This window comes from Nicotiana tabacum, chromosome 6, assembly GCF_000715075.1.
Source record: "Nicotiana tabacum cultivar K326 chromosome 6, ASM71507v2, whole genome shotgun sequence".
Classification (NCBI taxonomy): Eukaryota; Viridiplantae; Streptophyta; class Magnoliopsida; order Solanales; family Solanaceae; genus Nicotiana; species Nicotiana tabacum.
Genome location: NC_134085.1, coordinates 90,518,015 through 90,535,034, shown reverse-complemented (window position 1 = coordinate 90,535,034; position 17,020 = coordinate 90,518,015). Strand labels below are relative to the sequence as shown.

General features: G+C 37.7%; 1 protein-coding gene across 1 annotated transcript; it reads left to right on the top strand.

Moving 5' to 3' along the window:
• Positions 1-3,923: 3,923 nt before the first annotated feature.
• Positions 3,924-15,199, top strand: LOC142181927 (uncharacterized). Its single transcript, XM_075255618.1, has 2 exons — positions 3,924-4,032; positions 14,649-15,199. The coding sequence occupies exons 1-2, from the start codon at positions 3,924-3,926 to the stop codon at positions 15,197-15,199; spliced, it is 660 nt and encodes a 219-aa protein (XP_075111719.1).
• The last annotated feature ends 1,821 nt before the right edge of the window (positions 15,200-17,020 follow it).

Sequence of the window (17,020 nt, the reverse complement as noted above, 5' to 3'; positions counted from 1 at the left end):
TAACCGGGCTGCTAACGGGCTACAACCCGTGTTTAGCCCGTTAAGACATTTCGGGTTCAACGGGTTAGGGCCACTGTTAAGCTAAACTTGAACGTCCACAACCCGCCCCCCTAAACAACCCGTCCCAACCCGTCCATTAATGAACAGTAGCGGGCTGAACCGGGCTGACCCAGGTTGAAGCGGGCTGAAAAGGGGTCAGCCCGGCCCGATTAATACCCTTACATTCAGACGTAGTTAGGTAGACATTTTGAACAAAAGCGTAATTTAGAAGATTTTGGAATTCTTAGGCTTGAATCCGATGCGAATTTGGTGTTTTGATGTTGTTTTGAGCATTCCGAAGATTGGAACAAGTTTGAATGATGTTATGGGATATGTTGGCATGTTTGGTGAGGTCCCGAGGGCTTCGGATAAGTTTCAGGTGGTCAATCGGACCATTTCATGTTGTGAAAGATTGCAGAAATCTGCTGTTGGGTGTTGCAGATAATTGGCCTTCGCGTTCGAGAGTGGGCCCTCACATTCGCGAAGGGTTAGATTGGGAGGCTGTGAGGTTGGCCTTCGCATTCGCGAAGGAGGTCTCGTGATCGCGAAGGGTTGAGGCTCGAGGTCATCGCGCTCGCAAGGTTATGCCGCGTTCGCGTAGAGGAAAGTTGAGAAATTAGGTTCAAGTTGGTTTGTTCTTCGCGTTCGCAGATGTGGAGTCACGTTCGCGGTGAGTAAGGGAGCTAAGTCTTCGCATTCGCGAGCTGGGATTCGTGATCACGATGAAGGAAATTTTGGTCAACATCAGTTTGTGCTTCGCGAACGCGAGGCTTTGATTGCGTTCGTGAAGAAGGATTTGAATGCCTTGGTAGAATGTTTAAATAGCCATTGTCCGCGATTTGGGGCTAACTTCCACCATTTTTGAGCGATTTTGGAGCTTTTTGAAGAGGATTTAAGAGGGAATCAAGGGGGAACACTTGGAGGTAAGATTTATGGACTTAATACTAGATTCTAGTGTGATTTCTACATAATTAGTCATGGAATTTAAACCTAATATTGAAGAACAATGGCTTGTATTTGGAGACCTAGAATTTGGGATTTGAGGGGTCATTTATGGTTGGATTTTGGTGATTTTGATATGAATGAACTCGGAGAGTGATAAGGAGTCTATTGATGTAATTTTTATCGGAATCCAAGACGTGGGCCCGGGGGTCGGGTTTGGCCAATTTCAAGATTTGTATTGTAATTTGATTTCTTTCGAGTGAGCTTTGTTCCCTTAGCATATTTTGATGGTTTTGCACTGATTTTGGTTAGATTTGGAGCATCCGGAGGTCGATTCAAGAGGCAAAGGCATCGCGAGCTAGAGATTGGACTGGATAAAGGTGAGTAATGATTGTAAATGTTGTCCTGAGGGTATGAAACCCCAGATTTTACATCGCTGTGCTATATTGAGGTGACGCACATGCTAGATGATGAGCGTGGAGTCGTGCACCATTGGGGATTGTGACTTAGTCCATCCCGAATGACTGTTTTACCATGTATTTGACTGAAAACTGTTTGATATCATCATGTTTTGGACTGAATGCCATATTTGGGCCTCGTGCCAACTATTTGGACCCTTAGGGGATTTTTACTGATATTTTCTCATTGTTTTGACTTTATACTTGTACTCAGTCATGCTATATTTTACTATTTTCATAACTCAACCATGCTTACTCTATTTTGACACATTAAATGATAATTTGAGCTGAGCATCATGTTTTACTGTTGCCTGAGTGGCTTATGAGATTCTGATTGAGTAAGGCCGAGGGCCTGTGTTGTGAGGATACACTGATTTATGATTATGAGACCGAGAGCCTGAGATTGTACGCCACGAGGTGGCTTGTTGATATGAGGTTGAGAGCCTACTAGTTATGCCACGAGATGGTTTGATATTGCGCTTGGGTCGTAAGGGGCCCCTCCCAGAGTCTGTACACCCCTAGTGAGCGTGGGTACCCATTGTGATATAAGATATAGCCCGAGGGACTGGTGTTGTTCCATGATATTGCCCGAGGGGCAGATTCTGTTGACATTGTGCCCGAGGAGTGGATTTTATGTGTTTTATCTGTTTCTAGCTGCTTTTCGTTTAGTTGTTTAGCTATTAAAAAGGTGTTTTAAAGAAGCTTCGTCTGAACTAAGGTGTCTTTATATGTTTTCACTGTTTCATTGTTTTTACTGATTTTATACTACTTCTTTATAGTATGTTGATGTGCTTTTATGTGATTTGTTACTACTCAATCTTCATTTATTATTATTACTCACTGAGTTGGAGTACTCACTTTACTCTCCGCATCCTGTGTGCAGATTCGGGCGCTTCAAATCCCGCTAGCGAGTGTTGATTTCTTCCAGCTCAGGCGTATTCGGAGATTCACTAGGTAGCTGCTCGGCGTTCGTAGCACAGTGCCTTTCCCCTTATCTTATTTACTCTGTTTTTGTTCTGTAATAGACTATGTAAACTTTTTCTATCTTTAATCGGATAGTAGATGCTCATGACTGGTGACACCCCGATGTCGGGCTATGTCTATTCCGCAAATTGTCTTATTCACCTTTACTTTGGTATTATTATTATGTTAAGGACTTAATTTGTATTATTTTAACTGCTTAAAATGAATTGGGAGTGTGTTGGCTGGCCTTGTCTTCACGAGAGGCGCCATCACGACCGGGTACGGGTTTAGGGTCGTGACACCAAGCCTGTTTAACTATACATGGAAATTGAGGATGTGTAGTCCACATCGTCTCAAATCTAAAAAACTTTTGTCGAGGTAATATACAATGTTGTAATTCTAGTAGTAGAGGACAATGATCGGAATGTGTACGTTGGAGATGTGTGACTAATGCCTCAGGGTAGTGAGATATCCACTAATAATTTGCATTAATACGATCAATTCATTCAAGAATATTATAATTATTATGTCTACCATTTGTCCAAGTGTAACGACTTCCTTTATATCCTAAATCAGTAAGGTAACAGTAATTGAGACAATCTAAATATTTGTTAGCGCGAGAATTGTTAATTTGTAAGCCACAAAATTTATCATTGGAATTAGTTATTTCATTAAAATCTCCACCTATAAGCCATGATCGTTTATAATTATCAGATACACACCTAAGGTTTTGCCATAAAGTTTGCCTATTTACCAAATCAGTGCTTGCATAAACGGCAGTGAACAACCACTTAAAAGAAAACGGGTGTACCTGAATGTGAAAGTAAATTTCTTGTGCAGTAGTTGCCACATGTTCGATAGTAAGGACATCAGTAAGCCATAGTAAAACAATACCACATGTAGCCACTTCTATCATGCTAGTGAAATTGAAATCCTCCTTCAAATTCTGGTGAGTTTGACAGTGGGTTTCCAGCAAAACCACCAAAGACGGGCGATTATAATCAAGTAATGATCGAAAATTATGGCGAAACTTAGATTATTGAGCTCCTCTACAATTCCATATAATGAAATTCATATGGCTCTCGTTTTGATAAAGCATGTGGTTGCTCCTTGCATGCATCCTGGTACTGTTAATCTGACCTGGATGCAGACGTAAAGTTGGTAGTAGTAACATTGCATACTTGCCCACGTCTGGATTTGTGGTTGGCCTTAGTCAAAATGATACTGTCATTAAATTTGGAGGGCACCTTATGTAAATCTTTCTTTTGTGCTCCTTCTTCTGGATAAATACCTTGATTCCATTTAGCCATGCATGAATTGGTCTTATTTCTCTGTTGTAGATGACTACTGCTTCTAGCTCTACCTGAAATTCCATGTCTTGTGCAAGCAAATTGGGAGGGGGTGGTGGTGATTATGGGGGTGATAGAATTGGAGGTGTTACTGGTTCCATTAATGGTGTGTGTGGCTATGGAACCATTTAGGGTTGGATCCAAGGTGTTGTAGGAGTGATATTGGGGTAAAATGGCATTTGAAGCAGATGGGCATGGAGATGAACATGATCATAGTATGGTGTTGGAAGCTGTAGGGGCTGATATGGTGCAAGGTAAGGGGCTTTCATCATGGACCAGTGGTATGTTCCATATATATCTATCCTTAGTTGCATGCCCTCCGCTACTATTTGCGCAAGATCCCTCAGATTGTTGATAAGAATAGTCACTTCTTAGTTGTGGACCTCCATAGTGAAGGTCAGTACATGGTTCTGAAGACCCGTCTCGAGCCAAGATGATGGATTGGTCGGTGCATGAGGAGTTTGAGTCGTGTAAATGATGGTGTTTGGCTCCATTATGAGACGGAAGAGAGGAAGTGAGTATGGATTTTGTTGGTATTGAAGACGATGAATGTTCTGCCTAGAGTTGTTGTTGGGTGTTCTGCGTAAGTGATTTAGGTTGTTTGGAAACATCGATTACGTGCAGAGGAGTTGATAATAGATTGAAAATGGTAGGTATTGGATTTGAAGTTTGAACTATATTGGAAGTTATCTCAGTGGCGGACGAAGGTGGTGTGATTGAAGGGTTTGGATTTTGTGTGTTAGATTGAGATTGAGTGTATGAGATTGTAGAAGTAAGGTGCTCATCATTAGCTAGTTGCATGGTAGCTATAGTAGGGTTGATAATTGGGGAGGGTATGATAGTATTCAGAGAATGTGGTGGATGCATGCATAATTTTTAGGATAGGTCATATTTGGTTGCTAGGGTGGATTGACAGGAAGTGTGTAATTGGTCTTGCATGTGGGGTATCGTGGCTCTTTGCATGGCCTGTGATAGGTGTTAGAGTTTGAGGTTGTTTTAAGTGGGCCTAGTGGGTAGTGTTTTCTAGGAGCATGTGATTGTAAATTATAGGATTTAAGAGGTCTTTGTCAGTAGGATTAGTAAGAGAATTATTAGTAATGGAGTCATTTGAGCAAAGTGAATCAAATTTATTAATAGAAAAAGTAGATGGTGGAGATGGGGTAGTAGTAAGTATACGGTTAAGAGAGAGATTATTATTAGCAATAGAAAGATTAGTGAAGGGTAAATTATTAGGAGTATTAAACGAGTCTATGTTATTGACATGCATACCTGATGGTCGAGTAGGATTTAGTATGGAAACATGAACTGATTGGAGTGAGTTTGCTTTGGGTGATTCATTTTCATGATGGATTTCTTAGGAAATTGTACAGTTTTCCACTCTTCAGTCGATGGAGATGGAAGTGTAAAGAGTATATGGTTTGTAGTGGTCGAGTTGTTGAAAGAAGATAACTCTAAGGGATTGGTGTTTAGTACTGAAAAGGTGCAATTTCGTTGGTTATGACTCATTCTACCACACTTAATACACAACAAATTTAATCCTTCATAAAGGATGTGTTGCTTGTGATTACCAATATAAATGTGTGTTTTTAATGGTTGATCTAAAGGGACTTCAACATATAGCCTTGCATATCTTCCTCTTGTGGTGGAAGAAGTGCAAGTATCAACAGTGAGTAATTTACCAATTTTATTACCCAATTTCTGAAGAATTTGAAATTCATAAAATTCAGTAGGTAATTCTGGTAGACGCATCCAGATGGCGGAGTATTTGATTTTTGTTTCTGAAGCCATAAACTTGGGTTCCCATTGACGAACAGAGAGAAAATGATTTAAAATAAACCAGGGTCCATCATATAAAGCATGAATCTTGTTTTCCTCTTTTTGAAATTTGATGAGGAAGAAATCTGAACCTAGGTCTATAAGTGGTAGGTTTTCAGTAGGTTTCCATAAGGAGTAGATTTTTGCCTAAGTATTTGATGACCAATTTTTCGATCATATACCTTGATAATTATTGCATGTTGCCATGGCGAGTAAATTCTATTTTTTTTCTTCAATGGATAGTGGGATAAATATGGAGGGGTCAGTAGGTGCCTCCGTTTCATCAGAAATATCTAAGGAAAGATTTAGTGATCCAATTTTTTTAGGCTGTGAAGAAGGTGTATTATGAGATAGGAGTGTGTTTAGATATGGTTTATTAACAAATTTAGAAGGATTTGTTTGAGGTTCGTTTGAGTCAATATTCATGCTACCATCAGAGTTGGGTGGTGAACTGATTAGTGAATTTGGCGAGGAGAGGAAAGTTGAATTCATGGTGTTATAGTATATGTCTGGTGGTTTAGGGGGTATTGGAGATGAAGAATCATAAGGATTAGGATTCATGGTAGAGATAAAACGATCTGTTGTTCTCAACGTTTAATTTTATTAGTTAGATGTCAAAGCTTCCCAACCTTCACATTGATGAGTTAAAATTGTAATGTGACAAGACTAGAGGTTCGTCTTGGCTTTCTTACTTCACAATCTCTAAGCTTAGTAACAAGTGTGAAAGATTTCTTACTAGTTACACATGTTGTGATATTAAAAGAATACATATCATGAGGTTGTTTGGCTAAACTTATAAGCCGGTCAAATTGGCTTATAAATACTTTTTGATTTATTTACGCGTTTGGTAAATATCCAAAGTGTTTATAAGTTAAGTGCTTATAAGCTAAAATAAGCTTTAAGTCATAAGTTGGTCTCCTCAACCTTTTCTTTTCAACTTATAAGCACTTTTAGTTTGACCAAAGCTTTTACTAGTTTATTATTAATAGTACTTTTTTTAATTTACAAAATATTTTTCCCAAAATAAAATTTCTGACTTTCTTTTCATTCCATATTCGTTGTTCGTCGTTTTCTTTACAAAGAAACTTTTTAATTTATAATCTTTTCTAAAGCTTTTAAAAGATATTTTAGTCATTTTAATAAAAGAATAATTTTTCAGCATTTTTCTACCAAACACATTAACTGTTTATTATCAGATTCAGCACGTTTATCCAAACACATAAATGCTTATTTAAAAAATTAGTTTCAGTACTTAAAAATGTGTTTAAGCACTTAAACTTTATCAGTTATTTACCATCAGCTAATCCAAACGGGTTCATTGTCATTTGGTATTGTTTATTGTTGTTAGCATATTGTATTTCGAAGGAATTACTTGTATTGTCAATTTTTTTACTATAAGTGTACTGATCTTATTTTCATAGACCGAAGTTTGAGAAGTAATATTTTTTTTCTTCATTTTAAGACAGATGTTGCTTCTAGCATTGTATACCTGGTTAATTTTGTCGATAAACTGATCCATTACTGATAGATAATTGTTAATTCGATACCGAACTAACTCATATCTTGTCGGTTGGTAGCGGATTAGTATATTTAAAAATTGATAACCAATAAATCGAATTGTTAAGAGTAAATATTTGCCCAATTCGGCCGATAAGTAGGCCTAGACCTAGGTGTATATAGGTCGAGTTGGTTCAGATTTTTCAATTACCAAACCAAACTAATTGACGGATTTTTTTAATCTATAAACCAAATGAAACCAACAAAGTCAAATTTTTCAATTTCGGTATTTCTTGAGTTCTTTGATTTTTTCGGATTTTGGGTTTTTTTGGTAATGTCTTCATAGCACAAAAGATATAGTTTGTGCTCCACGTATTTCTTTAGTCCTAGTAGGATACAACTATATAATGTATTTTTCAAGAAAATAACACAGTTGAATCATAACATTGTACTAAAATATTCAATTACAAAGATAATAAAATCGCATAAAACAAATATTGCTTATTAATAAGCCACAATAAAAATGAACATAATCTAAAGGTACTATATAAGTCATGCTAAAATAAGCACATCTAATAAGTACTGTTAATTGCATGACTAAGATGGTATTTGGCTAAGCTTATAAGCTGGTTTTACCAGCTTACAAGCACTTTTCGGCTTATCTACGCGTTTGGTAAAATTAAAAATACTTATAAGTCAAGTGCTTATAAGCCAAAGATAACCAAAAGCCATAAGTAGGAGCCCGTTTGAATTAGCTGATTATAAATAGCTAAAAGCTTGAAGTGCTGAAAAGCATTTTTAAGTGTTGAAACTGATTTTTTAAATAAGCATTTACGTGTTTGGATACAAATGCTGAAACTGATAATAAACAGTTGATGTGTTTCTTAAAAAATGCTAATAAGTTGTTCTTTTATTAAAATGACTAAAATACTCTTTAAAACTTGATAAAAGATTACTCTCTCTGTTCCAGTTTATGTGAACCTATTTCCTTTTTGGTCCGTTCCAAAAAGAATGAACCCTTTCTAAATTTGATAACAATTTAGCTTAAAGTTACAACTCTATCCTTAATGAGAAGCTTTTATAATCACACAAATACTCTGGGCCCCATGTGGACTTGTTTAGGACCACAAATTCCAAAAGTCTTCATTTTTTTCTTAAACTTCGTGCCCAGTCAAACAGGTTCACATAAATTGGAACGGAGGGAGTATAAATTAAAAAGTTTCTTTGCAAAGAAAAGGGTGAACAACGATTTAGAATGAAGAGAAAATTAGAAAATTTATTTTGGGTAAAGCATTTTGTGAATTACAAAATATTATTAAGGATAAACTAGTAAAAGCCTTGGTCAAACTAAAAGTGCTTATAAGCTGAAAAGTCATAAGTTGGGGATGACCTTCTGACTTATAACTGATTTTAGCTAATAAGCACTTTGGATATTTACTAAACGCGTAAATGAGCCAAAAGATGCTTATAAGGCAGTTTGACCAGTTTGTAAGCTTAGCCAAACACCCTTGTCACCCCCAACTTACCAAATTTCAACTTATAAGCACTTTAGGTTTGACCATTTTACTATTACATCCCTAAAATACTTCTTTTAAAACAATACTCTGTGTATACTATCCTCGTATAAATTAATTTCACTCTCTCCCAGTTCTTCAAAACCTAAACAGCACGTGTCTCTGCAATCGGAGGTAACAAAATTCACTTCTCTTCTACATATTGTTATCAATGTGACGTGTATTAATTGTTAACCTTAAGTAAGAGATTCCTACTCCTAGTTGTATACTTTTATTGTGGATTTTAGTTTTAGTAGAAAGACCAAAAATGTACGCCCGTGCTAAGAACGGGCCCAACATCTTGTGTATATATTCAACATTTGAGGAATACTTGTGAAAGAATAAGCGGAATTAGGAATATATCCGGAGACGCTTGAAGTTGGTACGAATTTTTATTTAGACATTTGAACTTATGGGTGTTCCTAATGAGCACGTATATTATATAAACTTTGTTCCAATTAGACACTTCTTGCTGAGCTGGCACATAGAGTAAGTGTTTCACCCAATATATATTCAAAAGAATTACCAATAGAAATAAAGCCAGATCGTGAAAACCCAACCAACGCTCACCAGAGTTGTCTTGAATCTTGGAGGTGCGCTCCACAAGCGCAGACCAATTTCTGGAAAGCAGCATGTAGCAACTAAGGGTGTCTAACAGGCCGGTTTGACCCGTAACCGGACCAGCTCAGACTGGAAAAAACCGGAACCGGCCCGGCCCGGTACATATGGCCGGGTGGGGCTGGGTAGGAGGGGTAGAGGGGTTGGTCCGTTTATTTTTTTAACGGTTAACCGGACTAGTCAAACTCGATCCACGTGAATAGTACCGTGTACCGTGTACCGATTTAACCAGCCCAGCCCGGACCGGTACAACGGCTAAATCTTTTTTGTTTGTTTGTTTTTTTTTATTTTTTGAAATCTGTGGGGCCCAGTAGCTGTTGGCAACGGTCACCCCTGGCAGGATTCGTTGCTTAACACCCTTAATTGCATTAATAGCCTCTTTTTTATTTAAAATTTAACCTTTTTTCAATTTACAAAATTAACCTTCTCTAAAACTATAAATACCCCCCTCCTCTTCCTCATTTCTTCACTCATCTCTCAATTCTCATTTCTCAATCTCAATTCTCAAATCTCAATTCAAGTTAAATCATGCCTCGTACTTCTAGAGTGCGCTCATATGTTCGGCAACACTTTGAGGTGGTAGAAGAAAATAAAGAAGGTCAGAAAGTAAAGTGCAAGAACTGTGGTCAAGTCTTAAATCTTCGTTTAGGGTCTGGCACATGCAGTTTAAGGAGGCATATAAAGTATTGTCTTGAGCGTCCTCCGAAAATTCGTATTTAAGATTTTAAGACAATTTGTGTTATTTTAAAATTATTAGACGTATTTATGCTTAATGTTTTAGTTTATTAGATTAATATGAAGTATTATTAATTTATTAAGCATGAAAATTTAGTTTTACTATTTTTTTGTTAATTTACTTTTTAAATGCAAACTTTAATTTTGTAATTTTGAAATAAATGTAGCACTTGCAATTTATAAGTGCAATTTTTTCTCATCTTCCTTGTATTCTTTATGTTAATACTTTGTATTAATATAACTTACAATAGTTATACAAAATACAAAAAAAAAAAATACACTAAACCCGGCCCGGTCCGGCCCCCTCAATCTGTAACCCTTACGGTTCAATTTTTAACCGGATAAACCCGAACCTGTTAAACTCGATAAGACCCAATACGTAACCGGTCCGGACCATAATCCATACGGACTCAAAAAATTCCAACAAAGCCCGGCCCGACCCACCCATTTAACACCCTTAGGACTAGCAACTCTTTTCCGGAGAGAAAAGTAACAAGATTAAAGATGTAAGTGAGAGGAAGGGAAAGAAAACAGAAATAAGAAGGAAGGAGGAGGATGGGAAATAAAAGAGAAGTGCATGCCAGATGTCCCACGTAATACAAATGGTAGACACGTGCCCAGAAAAGAAAAATTGAAAGGCTGCAATTGAATTGCAATACACGTGTCCCTAGAGAAGGTAAATAGATTCATTCACCAATGACTGAAGACCAAATTTATAGTGCAATCCAACTAACCGTTTGTACAATAGTTTAGTGCAGTGTTCGTACACCCCACTCTCATTTGTATATAGTAAGTAAAGTAATAGTAAAGTAAAGTAATAGTAAAACCGTGCACCATGATCAGCTGGATACAGTAAAGAGTTGCAATTAAAATCCAAAATTTTCTCTAGAACATGTTAATGACTTATTAACTTTATAAAGTATCAGTTCTGTCCAAGAAAAGAAAATTATGAAGTATTTGCAAATTAATTATTTACACGGGAAGAAGTCAATACGTAGGAATAATATTGAATACAGAATTACTTGTGGGAGTATTAGCTTCAAATATATTCTGTTGGATACTGCCTTATCCCGTTGATTTGAGATCTGATTAGTTTCTCTTTTTTAAGAGTTATTATTACTTCTGATACAACAATTGTACCTCAAACAAGCAGATGGTATTCAATAGTGTGCGTAACAAAAATTAGATGCATATAAATACTAAGAAGATACATACTAGTCGAATGACCAGTTTAAGAAATGATAAGAGGAGTTCATCAAACACTCTTTGAGATTAAATTTGTGCATTTTACATCTTTGTTAGTAACTCAGTATCTAATACATCCATAACATACATATTTATTGACCAAAAAAGGATAAAGAAAGTACTTCTAATTGTATACATGACAGTTTTAGGCAGTTAGTCTCATGTATAATTTGATTGCTATATTTCCTTTCATTAATTAATTAGTATTTGTTAGCCACTAGAAGTTTAAGGCAGTTGGTCTTCTTACAATATTGAATATTATTTCTACTTCAAATTATGTGACGCACAAAAATAAGAAGATGTTCATTTGAACTTTAATTATTTTGAATTGTGTACAAATACTATTACATGTATGCGCTTATAGCTAAATTTTGTAATCTCTTTAGATTTTTAATATTCAATTATAGCGGAAAGTACTTTTGGACGACATAATGCTAAGTGAGACGAATATGCACATATTAAATTCATTAAATTGTGTGATCAAGATGTTAGAAAATAAAATAAGCCAAACATGTATTTATCTAAAGATGGATGGAAGAATATGATAAATGAGTTCCCAAGAAGATATGATTACAATATAATAAAGAACAAACAAAAAAATCATTCGGATTACATGAAAGCAGAGTGGACTCTTTTTAAGCAGTTGATGAGAGTGAGACAAGTTTAGGATAGAATCCAACAAGAAAGATTTTGTTAAGGTACATTGCTTGCGCTTTTCTATAATTATTTCATATCTCTTTTAATTGTTGGTTTCATTTGCTTGTTTAGAGTATTTTTAAATTCTCTTTTACAGGAGAATTCTAAATACAAAAATTTTAGGAACAAAGACCTCTCGTTGATATGATTTTGTTACAATGCTATATTTACTAATATTATTGCCACCGGAGAGAGGGCACGTGCAACAAATCAAGAACAAGAGTCTGAAGTAGGGTTCGATCAAGATAATGATAGAACAAATGATGTTTATGATGATGACATAAAATAATGAAATGATGAAAGAAGCGGTGAAAGTCACGACTGTATAGGGCAAAATCGATTTGTATTAAATTATCATATGATAACATGAACATGGAACCGGAGACAGATGGAAGATGAAGCGAGTGAAAACCAGATCCGAGAACAACAATTTCAGTTGGCACCGAGAAGATCCCGAATGGAATACAATCAACGGAAGCAAATGAATTTTTGTCACTAAATGATAATTAATGAAGATTACTCCTCGGTACTAAGTAACACAACCGTTGCAGAGAATTTTGGCATTCATGGCCTGACGTTACACATTCATCAATGACCACAATTATTATCATATAAGAGGGGCTTTATCCTAGGACCTTGTTCCCTAGGTATATCTATAAATAGTGGCTTCAACAACCATTGTAACACAAGAAAATTCTGACAAACTTATGCTACACACTATTCCAAGCTGAATAATATTTTATTTTCTGTCTAGCTATTCATATTGCTGCCTTCGGGAGCAAGCTATCTGCAATTTTATCCCGATTTTAATGCTAACTCTTATATTTAATTTAATTTATTTATTATTTTGGGATCAAATTGATTTGCTTGTCTATAAACCACACTATAAATTCAACTGTACTGTTTCACGGGTAAACAGTTTGGCGCTCACCGTAGAGCTTAGAAAACTATATAATTGAGTTGATCCTTGTATCTATTACTAACATGTTTGATTCCTTGTTTCTTAGAAAAATTGTAAAAAATGATAGCTAACGATGTCAACATCGCACACAATATTGAGGCATAAGAAAACCTGCCTCAACACAAGGATTCAATGAGCGACACCCGTAATGAGGAGGATGTAGAAACACCTGTTCATGGTGAGAGATTCCCCAACACAAACGGGAGCCGACTCCTGATGATGCTAAAGAAGAGCAGGTTTCGAAAATGGTGAGGATCTTGAGAGAACATCAAATTGCCGTTATGGGACATCTCTCATGGCAGTACCAAGCCATGACAAAACTAAGGCAAGCATTGTCGGGTGATTTTAAAAATGCGAATGGAAGAGGCCCAGTTCCTCCTGGTGCTCCAACAAATCAAATAGCGCAAAGGGTTGATAATAACATCTCGAGGGGTGAGGTTGGCTTCGACGGGGCTGGGGGATTGACGGTGGATTTGGTAACAAGAACAGTAATGATCCCTTCAAAATCGAGCTCATGCAGTTTATGAGGGAAATAAATGGTCGAATGGACCAAATTTCGGGTACACCACCAGTGCTGAAGGGCCCATACTCAAAGAAATATACCCAGTTGTCGTTCAAATCGAGCGCAGCACCAGAGTTAACTCCGAAGAGGTTCAAAATTCCGGATGTACCGAAATATGTAAGACTTCGGACCCTCAGGAGCACATCACCACCTACACATTGGTGGTGAAAGGAAACAACTTGGCTCAATATAAGATTGAGTCGGTCTTGCCGAAGAAGTTCGGAGAAACCCTAACGAAGGGGGCCCTGACATGGTACTCACTCTTACTCGAACACTCAATAGATTCCTTTGAGATGCTCGCAAACTCTTTCATCAAGGCACGTGCAGGGGGCTAGAAAGGTCCAGGCTTGGAAGACAGACATATTCAGAATTTTGTACGAAGAGTCTGAGTTGCTGCGTGAGTTCGTGACCAGGTTTCAGAAAAAAAGGATGCTGCTACCGACTATGCCAGATGGATAGGAAGTAGAGGAATTTACTACAGGGTTGAACCAGAGGACCTCCGACGCCTCCCGGATACTGAAAGAAATCCTGCTCGAGTTCCAGGAAACAACATGTGTGGATGTCCATAACCGTTACGAATCGAAGATAAGAATAGAAGATGATCAGCTCCGGTTCCCTACGTCAACTAAAGGCCGAGATCGAGAAAAGAATCGGGATAAATCAAAGGATGATTTTGATGTAGATCGGCGATCTTCTAATGGCCGATTCTTTCTCTACAAGAGGGTCGAAAGACACGATAGAAGAGGGTTCGAGTTGGCAGATAGGTTTGCTCCTGATAGAAGAATTGTTCGCGGCCAGAATAATAAGTCATTTCAAGACAAGGAGGTATCGAGTTCCTAGGATTCCACTTATCCCAGGATGTCAGAATATAACTTCAACGTCAACAGAGTGGAGCTGGTATTGACAATGAGAAACATCAAGAAAATGCGATTCCCGAGGCCAATGAGATCTGATCCTAGCCAAAGTGATCTTAATTTATGGTGCAAATATCTTGGGACTAATGGCTACAGAATTGGAGATTGTCAACATCTACGTGAGGAGGTGGAAATATTGTTAAAGAACGACCATCTCAGGGAGTTCTTAAGTGATCGGGCTAAGAACACTTACGATCGTAACCGAGATAATACAGAGCCCTCGAAGATAGGGGAAGATCCTCCTCGACTAACTATCAACATGATTTTTGAGGGAACGAGATAAACATTGTAATCTTTTTAGCGGCAAAAAAGACAAAGGTGTTTGTGACTCATAGCAAGAGACTCCGAGAAGTCACCGAGGATGGTATCACCTTCTTAGAAGAGGACGTTGATGGACTTGTACTACCACACAATGATGCCCTAGTAATTTCTCTTAACATTTTAGATTTCAAGATTAAATGTGTTTTGGTTGACCCAAGAAGTTCAACCAACATCATTCAATTGATAGTGCTGGAACAAGCTAAGCTAACTGGAAGCATCGTTCCAGCAACAAAACTCCTCGTTGGGTTCAACTTGGCAAATGTGACAACCCAAAGGGAGATCCTACTGCCCACGAATGCCGAAAGGGTCATGACAACTACCTTATTTGAAGTAGTAGACAGTGACATGGGCTACAACATAATTCTTGGCAGACAATGGCTACACGATATGAATGTCGTACCATCAACATATTACCAACTTCTAAACTTCCCAACTCTAGAGGGAATAAAAAAAAGAGGAGATCAACCGGCAGCAAGGGAGATGAACGCGGTCTCAATTTCTAGAAGTAAAGGGAAGGAACACGCGTTATAGAAATTACAGAAACCGATGCCTGCTCCCAAACCAAACAAAGATGACAAAGGCGAGGAGCAGTCAGAATCCCGCCAGGTACCAAGATATTTCCAAGTACTAGAAGAAACGGACACGACCAAGTCCATGATGGAAAAGCTCGAACAAGTGGCATTGTTCGAGAAGTTTCTAGAGCAAAAGTTTCACTTGGGGACAGAACTAAACCCCGAGCTCAGGTCAGAATTTATTGAATTCCTTAAAACTAACGTTGATTGTTTTGCATGGTTGCACATGGATATGACATGTATCTTGCTAGAGGTGGCCGTGCACAAGCTAAGATTGGACCGAAGAATCTCATCAGTAAGGCAAAATAAGCTCCCAATTGCCAAGGTCAGAAGCAGGTTTATTAAAGAAAAGGTAACTCAATTGCTCGACATCGTCTCAATCCGGGAGGTAAAGTATCCCGACTAGCTAGCAAACGTAGTAGTAGTTCTGAATAAGGATAATAAACTCTGTATGTACGAAGATTATAAGGATTTTAATAAGGCGTGCCCTAAAGACTCATTCCCACTGCCAAACATTAATCAAATAATTAATGCAACGACTGGACATGAGTTGATGAGTTTCCTCGATGCCTATTTCGGGTACAACCAAATTAAGATGAACCTGTAGGATCACTAAAAAACTTTGCTCATAACAAAGTCTGGCACATATTGCTACAATGTGATGCCCTTTGGGCTTAAAAATGCCGAAGCCACTTATTAGAGGATGATCAAAAAGAAAATATGGAAAACAATGGAAGTGCACATAGATGATATGTTGGTTAAGTCTTTGAATGCAGGCAATCATTTGAAACGCCTCTAGGAAACCTTCGATATCCTAAGAAAGAACATAATGAAGCTTAACCCCAAAAATTATGCGTTCAGAGTAAGCTCCGATAAATTTTTGGGTTTCTTGGTGTCACAAAAGGGGATCGAAGTCAATCCCAACAAGATCAAAACCATCAAGGACATCCCACACCAGCTGACAAATAGTGACAGAAGTTCAAAGACTAACCGAAAGACTGGTCGCTCTAAGTAGGATCATTTCTCGGTCTTCGGAAAAATGTCATCACTTCTTATCATCTCTGAAGAAGAAAAAGAACTTCGATTGGACTTCAGAATACCAACAGGCTCTAAAAGACCTGAAATGGTATTTATCAAGCCCTCCATTACTATCAAAACTAAAGGAAGGTGAACAATTGCTAATATACTTTGCGGTTTCAGAGGTAGCAGTAATTGTCGTTCTATTTTGGAAGGATGAAGGTACGCAATCTCCTATCTATTATGTTAGCAAAAATTTATCGGGAGCAGAAACTCATTATCCGCACCTCGAAAAGCAAGCCTTAGCTCTCGTAGTCGCCGCTCAAAATCTTAGGCCTTATTTTCAGTGCTACCCGATTGCCGTGGTGACAACTTTTCCCCTGCGGAATGTCCTTCACAAACTTGAGTTGTCAGGTCGATTGGCCAAATTGACAGTTAAAATTAGTGAATTTGATATTGAATATAAGCCTAGGACTACGATCAAATCACAAGTTTTGGCTGATCTCGTGGCTGATTTTAGTCCCAGGCTACTTCCTTTGGCCATAGACATCAAAAGTTTTGACTTTGTTCACAGACAGAGCTTTCAACGTGAAAGGGTCGGGTCTCGGGGTGGTCTTAATCATGCCATCGAGAGAAGTAATGAAGTAGGCCATAAGAACTGTTCCTTTGACTAATAATGAAGCCGAGTATGTGGCTTTGATTACAGGACTTGAAATGTCCCGAGTACTAGATTACAAGGTCATTGAAATCAAGCATGATTCTC

Bases quoted from the DNA above. Each gene is read 5' to 3' on its own strand.
- LOC142181927 (XM_075255618.1), top strand. From the start codon at position 3,924: ATGGCATTTGAAGCAGATGGGCATGGAGATGAACATGATCATAGTATG. The intron at 4,033-14,648 runs GTATGTTCCATA...TAATCTTTTTAG, and splicing joins GCTTTCATCATGGACCAGTG to CGGCAAAAAAGACAAAGGTG.